This window comes from Excalfactoria chinensis, chromosome 4 (genome assembly GCF_039878825.1).
Source record: "Excalfactoria chinensis isolate bCotChi1 chromosome 4, bCotChi1.hap2, whole genome shotgun sequence".
In the NCBI taxonomy this organism is placed as follows: domain Eukaryota; kingdom Metazoa; phylum Chordata; class Aves; order Galliformes; family Phasianidae; genus Excalfactoria; species Excalfactoria chinensis.
In genome coordinates, this window is record NC_092828.1 from 66,882,136 (window position 1) to 66,894,359 (window position 12,224).

The 12,224-nt window shown below is 42.6% G+C and overlaps 1 protein-coding gene across 1 annotated transcript; it reads right to left on the bottom strand.

The window, feature by feature from the left end:
* Positions 1–2,995: 2,995 nt before the first annotated feature.
* On the bottom strand, positions 2,996–11,981 carry NPY2R (neuropeptide Y receptor Y2). The gene is made up of 2 exons (XM_072335692.1): positions 11,830–11,981; positions 2,996–8,988 (listed from the first exon to the last, which is right to left on the bottom strand). The coding sequence occupies exon 2, from the start codon at positions 8,961–8,963 to the stop codon at positions 7,806–7,808; it is 1,158 nt and encodes a 385-aa protein (XP_072191793.1). The 5' UTR covers positions 8,964–8,988; positions 11,830–11,981; the 3' UTR covers positions 2,996–7,805.
* Between the last annotated feature and the right edge of the window lie 243 nt (positions 11,982–12,224).

Consider the following 12,224-nt stretch of genomic DNA (forward strand, 5'->3'; position numbering starts at 1 on the left):
TAAAAATGAAAGAATGATGAAAAGGACTGATGAACCGGCAAACGTCCTTTTAGGGTGTTTTTCAGGCTTAAGCTTTTGAATAGCAATTATGGAGAATGTTATTTTTCATTTCATTTCATATCCTGGTAATCAGTTATACACAGAGTTAGATAGCAGCCCTTTTGCTTCAACATTAGTAGTAAGAAAGCAAACAAAAATGAGATTACTGAATGTAGTGAGTTCTTCTCCTTTCCTTTCCCTGCAGTTGATTCCAGTTAGCTGAGTTAACCATGGATTTTCTGCTTTAAAGGAGGAGAACCGGCTGTATGCAGTGAGGCTCCCTCAGTTGTATTCTAACACTTTTGCCATTCTCAGTTCTGCTCATTATTGCAATTTATTATTATTATTATTTCTCAGGCTAAAATGGCTCACATAGGATCTCTACAGGAGACTATAAACTGTGTATCCCTATAGCTGAAGTTCTACCAGCCATCCCCCAAGGCAGGAACTGGTTAGTTGCCCAGGTGGGCTTTCCTGACCCCTTGAATATCATAAAAGCTAGTGCATGCTCCTTGACTTCTTGTGTTGCCATGTCTCTCTACTGCTAGTAACTGCTATCTCTAAGCCTACACAGAATAGTAGCTGTGCAAAGCAAATAAAAAGTGACAGCAGTAATGAATCAGGTTGGCCACACAGACAGCAGGAGATAGATATTTGGTGTTTTCATATTTTTGCTTCCAGAGAGATACAGCATCCTAGAAGTAGCTCTGCTATTTGCTCACAACAGCCGCTGCTATTTGCCAAGTTAGGTCAGAGCACAAGTGCAGTACTCAAGAAAATCCTTGTTGCCTACGAGTTTGCTTACTCCTTGGAGAAAGATGGAAAGTGTCCTTCTTCATGCGAGGAAACATATGTACACAGTGGTTATAAAACTTGGCCAGGTACTGTACTTTTGGCCCCATGGTGAGGTCATGTAGACTGGTAGCTTTCCCACAGAGTTTGTGGTATTTAAAGCCTTCAGAGTTTTGTGGATCCTTAGGTGGCACTGAAGGCATGTCAGAGTGTTTAGTGATGGGACAGGGGGAAACTGTCTGCAGAATCCACTGGGAACAGCCTGTTGCACATATCCACAATCTTTGTCTTGCAGTGTGCAGGTTGGTACAGCCCAAGCAGTGCCAGGGAGAGTGCTAACAAAGTGCTGTCAGCTACCAGAAGCATGTTGTTCAGCTTCTCACTCAGTTCTTGTTTTATTTAACAAAGTAATTGAAATGGAAGGGACTCCCAGCCTGTTCCCACAGATAGTGTGGAAGCCTTCAGCCATCTGGCACAGAGGCTGAGCCCACACAGACACTGCTGCAAACAGTGCACTTGGCCATATGATTTCAAGCACACTTTACTTGTCTGTACCCTCATTTTCCCTATCTCCAGAGGTGGCTGAATAGACATCAGTAAATTGATAAAGCCAAATTCAAGTTTCAATTAAAGGAATCTCTAGTCTCCAGCTTTTGCTATGAGGCGTCTTAATAATCTTAAGTATGAACTCCTGTTTTTCATTCTGTGTGATTATCTCTTGTAAGTAATTATGTAGTTTTCCTTAAATGTGTGGCTTGTAAAACTTGATATTTACAGACCTGTTTTAAAGCCTCATTTCAAAATAATCACCCTCCAATTGAACTGCTTTAGGCCTCAGGAATGCATGCAGCCTGTATGGCTCTGAAGGAGCAGAGATCCCCCTTTCTTGGGGACAGTCAAGGTCAGACTGGATGGGGCTCAGCATTCTGATCTTCAAGCCCTTCCAGCTTGAACAAATCTATCATTATATGTATGCACTCAGGTAACACTCCTCTATTTTTCTTGCTCTGTCAGTCTGTCACAGGTTCAAAGGAACCCCCATTAAGTGCAAGGAAATAATTAGGTCCACTTCTTGAGATAAAGAACTATAGACTGTAATGTGCAATTTTTAATTATAATATATATATATATATATATAGTATTGTAGGATATTCACGCAAAAACAAAACACTGAGATTTCTGCCAAACAAGTTAAGCAAAGGATATATAGAAACCTAGCAAGATGTTTTAGCAACTGTGGGAGTAGACTGAATCAACTATCCGTGTCCCATGAGATACATCTGACAATGGAATACCAGGTTTAAATGGAGGCGGCTTCTCCAGGGTATGAAGTTTATTCTATCCCCTCCCATTGGCAGTTCCTAGTGCAGTAAATGCTCCACGCTGCAGTAGCTGAGAAGGGATTATGGTGCTGCATACTCCTATTCCTGCTTGGCTGCTTCCTGATCTGCCTTAAAGTATTTGTATTTTGGCATCACCCTTGGTCAGGCGGTGCATTTTTCAGGATAAGAACATGATCACTTCTTACATGTAAAATATTCTTCCCGGTGGACCTTGCTGCCAGTTTCTGCTATGAGTAGGACTTCTGATGAGGGCATGAGGAAGGCCAGTGCTGCTGAAGGAGCTTTCACACTCTGATCATGTATCATGAAGCAGCCACTGCTTTCAGAGCCACAGGCACATCAGTGCTAGAGTCTGTGGGAGGTACTGGGGCTAGCCCTATGCCCTAAGCTAGTCAGCCCTGGGTCAGCTCTGCCATGGCTGCAGTGTCATCAGCCCACACAAACTGATCCCTGCTTCATCAGCTTGGTTACCTCAAGGAAATTCAAAAGTCTCAGTGCTGCTAATTGAGATGTGGGAGTGTAATAACAGCTCTAATGTTAGAGGACAGCAGTAAAAAGGAAATTGCTCTAACATTTTAGACCCCTTTTCTGGCCCCTTTAAGGGTCAGAAATAATTTGTCCCCAAGTATGTTTAAGTAAAGATTCTGCCATTGGAAAAGTCATGTAGTGCAGGTTTAGTAGAGTATTCTTTGAGAGCTGTGAAGCACACAAGTAAGTCTGTTTCATATAAATTCCAGTTGTGCAAACTCCTGGTCCAAGAGGCAAACCACAGACTGTTTCTCTTATGCAGTATCATCAATGTATATATATTAAGTCATTAGTTCATTTTTTCAACCTAAATTATGCCTACATCACCAGACATGTAATTCCGCAATCTTTAATTTTTATGACATGAAGCTCTCTTCCTTTCAGAAGAGCTCAACGAAGACTGGGAGAGCAAAGCACAAGCAATAATTTCCAGATATATCCCATCTGAAATGAGCCTTATAAGGGATATGTACACATTATTCATCCCATGTACTGGCATATTAACAGCACAGAGCTGTTGACCAGTTCTGCATCTAGGTAAAATAATGTGCAGGTACAGATTTTCTTGCCTGAGAACATGACACAAACTTAAAGGCTCAGATTATTGCAGGAATTTCCCCCTTGCAGTTCCTCAGTTTTCCTGGGCAACGCTTTGCTCTGTGCATGCAATTGATTGGTGTTTTCATTTGCCCTGGTCTCTTTGCAACATGTATCTCTTACTGCCCAGACAAAGGGGAGGAGGAAAGTCTATAAATTGGTGATGATCCTACTGACCCTGCTTGTGTCTCTTTTCTGCTCCTTAAGGCAACCGTTCGTTCTCAGACTTTTTAAGTTCAGATTCAGATTTCCTCACTGCTTTTGCATAATTTCCTTTTAAAATAATATCTATTTTAATATCCTCAAAACATGAAGATGAGTTATGAAAATCGCTACTGATTACACAAATAAGCATTTTTGATCCACTGTTAAAAACATCGCTCTTCTACACCCCTAACCTTGAATGGATTTACATACATTTCTGAGTTCCTTAGGGCAAAGAACCTTAAATATGCCACAAAGCAACTCCCCTATTGGGGAGTGGTATTCATAATAATAGTACCAGGTAATAACACATGGGTTCAAAGACAGAATTTATCCCTTAAAGTCAATCTCAATTTATATAAGAAAAGTCCTCGAGGGAATTTAGAAACTATGAAGCAAGGAAATTGATCATATTAATCTGTAAATTCCATGGGTTTTTTTGAGAACTGACAGATAAAATGCAGATAATAGTTTTTATTTGGTTATTCTTGTTAGGTTACTAATGTTTTGGCAATGGATGTCCATTACACATTATATCCAAGATACAATTATACCAACTGTGGGGCAGCTGCCTGTTATTCCCCACAAACATCTTTTGCACAGCTCTGTTGTACAGTTTATATACTAAAATGTATGTTTACTAATCCATTTGTTGTGCAACCCCAACCCTTCTTTTTCAGTTGCTTATACACCTAGACTTAATTCTTCTGAAATTCCTGTTGAGGTGCCTTCTCAATTCTGCTGTGGCTAAGCTATGCAGAGATGCTCATTCTCATGGATGCCCAAGCACAATGCTGAGTATATAGGAAATTGGTAATCACAGCCTGAACCTCTGATTAACCAGCTGAGGCAAGTGTCGGGTCAGCTGTGGGAACACAGGTGAAGGTGATTCAGCTGTACTCCTGGACGGGGTGAAGCTTGACTCCACTTCTCCTAGACTTCATTTAAGGGCTGACCACCACTAAGGCATCATCTCTTTTTGGAGATTGCTCCTTTGTGGAGTTTAGGTGACCAGTCTCAGAATTTTCCATCTAGATTGAAGGTCTCAGAATTGGTGAGTTTCTCCTATAGGTAACCTTTGGCTATCTATTATATCACCATTCTTGTATTATCTCCTACTGTACACCGCCATTCTTGTATTCTTACTCTACAATGAGTAACTAAGATCCCAGATAACACTGGATGAGAGCCATGTGGTTGGTACTTCTCCCTTCTATAAGCCCCAAAGGAGAGCCTACAGTAAGACCCACCCAGACGTTAGCATGGTGTTGCTTACCTTGCTGTTCTCCTGTCTGCAGTGCAGTGCCTTATGGTAGAAGTACTCATGAAGAACGGACTTGGGGTTTAATTTAAATACTGTATTTGTTTTCATATCCTTGGCTTGGAACCCAGGTACCATGCAAACCTTATAACCACTCACCTATAAAATCATATTAGATGTTGAATTGCTTTGTATACAAGACAGCTCTAAGAAGATATATACTGCTACCACAGGAGAGGCTGCAGTGTGGTGGCTATATCATTCTCCTGAGAACTGAGGCATGTCAGTTCAAATTCTTGCTCTGATCAGAGATGACATTTCATTTTAGGTGTCCCATCTCCTCCTTGCAGATTCTTAAATGAGTGCTGCTGCTGGCATTGCTTGGCTTTCTATAAAACTATAAAGCTATTCAATGGGAAAAGGAGATAGTGCTTTTTAAAAAATTAATTAAAGCATTATTGTGTGAATGGGGAGATCTGGATTTCTATTTTAAGCAAAGAAGAACCAGCTCAGGAAAAACAAGGGATCCTCTGGTGACTCCTCAATCTCATGCTTACAGCTTACTTGTAGATTCCTTTTCTCTTAGAAGGAAATGAGGACTAATGCTGGTTCTCCATATTCTTCTGACAGCTGAGATTTGGGGGAACTCTGAAGGATGTTGCTACCCAATTGCTTTTGGTGAGAAAATTTCTAATGTCCCTAAAACACAAAGGGATTCTACAGTGAATCCCACTGTGGCAGATGTGGAGTCCACACCACATGGTGGAATACCGTGTGGAGGTCTGTCACCCCACAGCAGGCATCAATGCAGTGCTTTCCTCCACGTGAAAATCACAGTGAGAAATTTGTGCACCAAGCGGAAAGCAGGATGAGAAATTAGTGCATCAACTTTGTCACAACACAAGGGCAGCAGGGGAAGCTCATAATGATTCCATAAAATAGATTGAAAGGTAATTACTAATTAATCACTTTCATCCAGGATGACGCAAAGCAGCCTTAAAATTTTTGAGAATTAGCCCAGCAATTATAGCTTCAGCAGACACTGTCATGGTTACTTCAGAACTCTTTATGTATCACACCAAAACAGACATAAAAGAGTTGAAACAACTTTTAACCAGAGGTGGAGGAAGAGTATTTGCTTTTTAAATACAGGATGTTATTTGTGGAAAGAATACATTTTTGACAAAGTGTTCAGAATCAACTGACACGTGATTGATGCCCATAATAATTGCTTACTTCTGTAATCCTTCCACACCAATAAATGTTTCAAGCTTACATTTCGGATATCGTTAATACTAAGAATAAAACAACTTGTGGATGATATCATGAAAGCACATGTTTGAGAATTAATCTATTTTTGTATAACTGCTTAATAATGATGGATACTTTTTCTTCCTGGTGTAAACACTAGCTAATTCTCTAAGCCTCCCTCCTCTCTTCATGAAAAAGCCAAGTACAAATGATTTCAGGGATTTTTAAAGAATGGTGGCAAGATATTGCATACGTAAAGCTGAATTTCTCCACTTGATAAATATCTGAAATTGCTACACTGCTAAAGCTTCAGTATTGGAGTTCTGATGTTTTTCAGTTTCTAAGAGAGAACACGGCAAATCTAGGAACACAGAAACACTGGGGGAGGAAAAATCAGGAAAAAAAAAGAGGCATCTGAAATGGAGCTGTGGAAAGAGACTCCAAGTGAAATTATCACGCTTATTTTTGTTCTTGATAAGCAGTGGGGCAGCTTGGAATAAATGCGGGTAGAAATTTTATTCGTCTATTTAATGAGTTCAAAGAGGCTAAACAAAGACACAGAAGAGTTGAACATTGCTGTGTACTGCACAGTAAACAGATTAAAATTTTATACCTGAGCAAAAAAGGAATTTAACTATTAACTACAGCATGCAGAATAACTGATAAGTTATCGCATAAATGTAGCATACTGTTATTAGGTTACACTAATTCAGTTTCTCTTATTTTTTACTAAAGCTAAAGATGGAAAAAGCTCCAAGATGAGATGAGTGTGTGACATAAAACCACAATAAGGAAAAGCACATTACCATCTAGCAGCCTTTCCAGAAGATCAAAATTATCTGCTGTTTTATTACGCAGGGGAAAAGCAGCAACAATTCAAAGCCTGTGGAGTTAATAACATGTCAGACATTTAACCAGGTCTTGAAAATTAAAATATTGGCAGTTTATGAAGTGCTCATAAAAGACCTGAGCCTGCATCTCCTCCCTCAAATGCCACTTTAAAGCTCTGTGTTTGTGAGCTCTTCCAAATATGGAATTAAAGGTAGGGATCTACAGAGAATTAGTGATGAGGTCCCAGGCTTGCAATTTTTCTCACCAACATAACCATAGCCAATTTATAAGGAATGACTTCTGGCCCCATTTGATTGACCCAAATCCACCTTTAGCTTTCTTCATACCAAATTTGGTATTTTTTCCTTTTCTCTTTTTCTTTCCCCTAATCCATTCAGCATATTCTAGTCTGAAGTGCTTCAGTGCAAGTCAAAAATGGTACCGTATCACTCTGTTTTTCTTATCTCCACAAAAGGTCCCTGTGGGAGAAAAAATGGCTGAAAAGCTTGAGCTTTAACCAACACAGCCTATTTTCCCCAGACAGGCTTCATTCTTCTAGGAGACTTCTATTCTCCCTGGTCTCTACATGCAATATACAAACTGCCTGCCACCGACAGCAGTATTCCTGTGCTGCAAAATACCCATTTACTTTCCTATAGCCAAAGCAGCAAACTCTGACTTTGTCATTTAGACTTGTCAAGTAGGAATGGGAGGGATGGTGTTGTCTCTTACCATGTTACAGACAGCCACAAACAAAATCTCTCTCATTTCCTTGGAGTTGTGCAGTCACATTCTCATGGTGCCAACCTACTCCCCCCAAATCACATCACCTGCCTTGACTTGCCTGCTACTTTTCTTTCACCTTTCATGAGTAAAACTATGCATTAAAAATGCATGTGTCAGAATGGATTTATTCCTTTGTCCACAACATGTGCATTTCTTCTTTAAAGTCAGAAATCTTAGACATTGGTAGGTTGTGTGAAAGAGTCTCCAGGGAACTGATTCTTCTTTGCTTCCAGTTTCTTCCTGGCTTTGAAAGCTGCTGATGCTTCAGGGTGGATGGAGTCTAGCCGCTGTTCGCACTGAAAAGCTGTGAGGAAGGCCGTCCTGTAGTTGTTATTCATCCAGCCATAGAGAAGGGGGTTAGCAAATGTTGAGCACATGGCAATGACATGAAACACCGTGTAGATCAGTTTATACTCTTTCAGGTCCAATACCTGACTGTCAATATCACTGACTAGCTGGAAGGCATGGAATGGCAGCCAACTGACAGCGAACACAACAACCACGCAAACCAGCATCTTGGTGGTTTTCTGACGCCGGTGGTGGTAGTGGTCATTCCCTGCCCCAGGACTAACATGGTTCTTGAGCTTGGTCCAAATGCGGATGTAGGCGTAGGAGATGATGGCCAGAGGCAGCACGTACTGGATCAGGAGCATGGAGACACTGTAGATGGTGCCATAGTTAAGCTGCCCGTCCCCTGGCCACTTCTCAGAGCAGACCACAATCTTGAAGTCAGGAATGATCTCAATCAGTGAGTACTCGCGGAAGATGGCCAGAGGGCTTGCCAACAGGGCACTGACTGCCCATGCAACTCCTATAATCAGGAAGCTGATACGCTTAGAGATTTTGCTTTCCAAGTGATAGACAATACAGCGATGTCGATCCAAGGCAATCACAGTCAATGTAACAGTAGACACATGCACAGCAAGAGCTTGGGCATAAGGCACCAAGTGACATAAGACTGGGCCCAGTTTCCACTCACCCAATAGCGTGTAAACTAGAGTGAAAGGCAAGCACAATGTATTCACCAGCAGATCAGCCACAGCCAGGTTGGCAATGAAGAAGTTGGTCACCGTGCGCATGCTTTTGAACTTGATGATCACGTGGATCACAAGAGAGTTCCCAATCACCCCCAACAGAATGATGGAACAGTAAGCAAAGATGAGGATTATCTGCACCTCAACTAGCGTTGTGCTATCCTTCAATTCTGGTTTGGGGTCAAGAGCCAGTTCACTGAGTGGTGTGGTGTATCTTGGCAAGTACGGCTTGGTGAACAACTCCATCTTCAATTCATCTGTCTGGTTTTCTTCACCCAGTGCTTCCAGGGGCCCCATCCTTTCAGTAGCAATGGCACTGTCCCTGAAAAACAGAACAACAAAAGAACACAGAGAAATCAGTCTGCAGTGACTATGACAAGAAGTAATGAGCTAAAGGCAGCGCACTTTCCTCCTCTTACCTAGGTTCTACATCCCATGATAAAGAAAAGATCTGTCTTAATATATTTAAATTCTGTTGGCCTTACATTTTAAGCTCGATCCTGTAATATTATTCAGGCATGACTCCTGATGAAAATTGGGACAGATTTCAAAAGCATTTCAAAGACAAAGTTTGCCTAAGTAAATGCAGCAGGATTAAGATCCAGCTGGGCTGTATATCCTTTCTTCTGAAACCACTACCTAAGAGGAGTTTATATAGCACAAAACTTTCAGTAATACTTATGGTATTCTACATAGAATGGCACCATCCAGACTGTTATTAGCATATTAATATTCCAATTTTTCTTTAATTAAAAAGCATTTTTTTACCAAATTCCTATAGGTTAGTTTTAGAGAACTAAATATTGATGTCTTTCTTTAATAAACTTTCTTCTAAGAAAGTTAGTGCCACAAGGCAAACAAAAGCACCACTCTAGCATAACTGAAATATAAGCATTTCTCTGAACTGACTGTGTAACCTACTCATGATGAAATTAACACAAGAAACAATTAAAACTCAGATATAAATAATATTTCCTTTTTGACTAATGCTTGAGAAAACGCAATTTCTTGGAGGATGCCAATCAGTTCTTGTCTGCAGTCACAGAGAACTGCAAATCATTCCCCTACTAATGTCAGTGAGAATTTCACCACTGGCATCAAAATCACATTTTCTTGGCTTCCCCACACAGGCTGAGCCAAATCCTGCTCAGCTAACCTAACACTGCCCTAATAATACAGTAGGTATGGATGGATAAATTGATGTTTAATAGTCAATTTCTGACTTGGACTTCAACCCTATGTGAAATGTTCCTTTTCTCATGCAGACTGCCCAAACCTTGGATGACATGGTAAGAGAGCACCATGCACCTGCAGGCTCCATGGCTTGACATCTGAAAATACTAAGGAAATGTCAGCATACAGTGGGCTTACAGAAGAAACACCATTGGTTGCCACTGAGGATAAAGCCAAAGCTGAGTGACTGTTCTACATTCCCATTTATACATGCCCCATGGAAAGCAAGAGGAGAGAAGTAATGTCACTTTCTTGCCACCGGGTGTTACACGGTTCCACCTTGATTTCAGGTCTGCCTAAAAGAGATATTCTTGCTGTTAAAACCTGTGGTTTCATGTAGCCCTTTGGTATTTGTGATGACCATGATTTAAATCACATCTACTTCACTGCAGATCTCCATTCCTACCTGTTTCCCCACTAATATGTATCAGTGACATCCCTAGGTGTGACTTCCTAACCAAGTTGCTGTATGTGTACATCTGCATGCTGTGATTGGCTACTACAGCCAGAAACAAGTAACAAGTCTGCCAAGAGGTGAACAAGCCTTTCATGTTTTGCTTTCATACCACACAACATCCCAAAGAATTTCTCAGTGCAAGCATTCTATTTATCTTTTTTTTCTTTCCAAAAAGTTCAGATCAACCACATACTGGAAGCTGTTTTCCCCCAGAAAATAGCTGGTCTTAATTATGCTATACCATTTCTTTGCAATTAATTAACAGTGTAGCCTGAGATGTGCAGCATGCTGAGGTACGCAGCTGAGACGTGTTGCTGTTTGTAGAGGCTTACTCCACAGTTTTGAGCAATGTAATCACTTACTGACTACTTGTGTAAGCAAGGGTAGCAGAACTGGATTCCTTATCAATACACCTTTAGTCCACCAGGTAGGAAAAGTAAGAGATCCCTGAAAATTTGCACAGCCAAAGCAGTGCAGATGTTCAGAGGTCATCTGAGCTTTTCCCTTCAACCTGTGTACCTGCACCCAAGAATTATGCCTACATACATACATTAGCGCAGCACAGATAAAGCAGTGAGGTCTCAGAACTGTCAGGTGCTCCAAGATCTCATCATATTTTTCCTTGCAAAAACAAAAGGCATATTTACACACTGTAGTAGTAGGGTGAGAGGGAAGGCAAATTTCAGTTTCCCCTTGTTTTCTACAGATCCAGGGAGGATGATGGAACTCGGCCAAAAAAAAGATAGCATCCCTTTCTTCCACAAAATATTTTTGCTATTTTCTCTTGTCTCTGAACGATTCCTACTTCAAACCTGCTATTTAGCAAAGCCTTCTTTTGTTCCCACACTTTTATTCTGTTTGTTACTGCCTTCTTTGGGCTGATGAAAGGCATTTTGGTCTCGTGTGACCAAAGTGGAGGATGGGACCACTGGGGTCTCCAGCTGAGACGAGCTGTGGACTCAGGAAGGGATGAAATAAAATGGGAAAGTGTGGTATAACCACTGGGACAGTTCAGTAAGCAAAGGATCAGCTGATGTCCTAGAACGGAGAAGCCTGAGGAAGATCAGACAGCAATTGACAAGACCCTTTCCGTTCTTTCTCAGCATAAACTCTCCATCCGATGGCATTTATTTGCACACCCACCGCACCGAGCTATTTTTCCCCAGTTTCTCACGGACCCTCCCTCGGGAGTGGGCATCAAATCGCATCGAAAGTTCCTCGGAAGAGGAAGGTTTTGTAACGGTTCCGACAGCAAGCGAGCAGAAAGGGCAACCACCTACGTGATGGCACAGGCAAGCGGCGCTCCGGGCACGGCGGCAGCGTGGCACCGGGACAACCCTGGAGTTGCTGCGGGGGGACAGGTAAGGCACCCGCTGTCCTCCGGCTCCCACCGCAACCAGCCCGGGCGCGCTCTCGGAGCCCCATTTTCACCTCCCCTGGCCCGGCCCGACCCCCCTTCCCTGGCACACTCACCGCGGTGGCTCTCTCCTCCCCGGCGATGGGGCTGCATCGAAAGTTTGGAGGTGAGGGCAGCAGCGGGCCCCGCATGCCGAGGGGCGGGACGGGGCGGGACGTTGGGACAGGATGGACCGGGGAGGGCTGCCGCCGCCTGCCTCCTGCCTCCCGCAGAGCGCTCGGCGGGCGGAGCGCCGTGCACAGCCCCGGGATGCGGCTCCGCCCCTGTCGGCGCCGACCGGCTGCGGGGAGGGGGATGCACGGCGGGGCAGTGGGGTGCGGGCTTGGCAAGGGGCTGTACGAGCGAGAGAACAGGGATTTAGCGGGGGAAAGGCTCGGCTGTCCGTGCTCGCTCTTCTTTGCTGCTTCTTAGTGTTCCCACATTCTAAATGTAAAGGGGACGCTTTTGCTCC

Excerpts from the sequence above, each read along its gene's own strand:
- NPY2R (XM_072335692.1), bottom strand. The coding sequence starts at position 8,963 with ATGGGGCCCCTGGAAGCACTGGGTGAAGAAAACCAGACAGATGAATTG.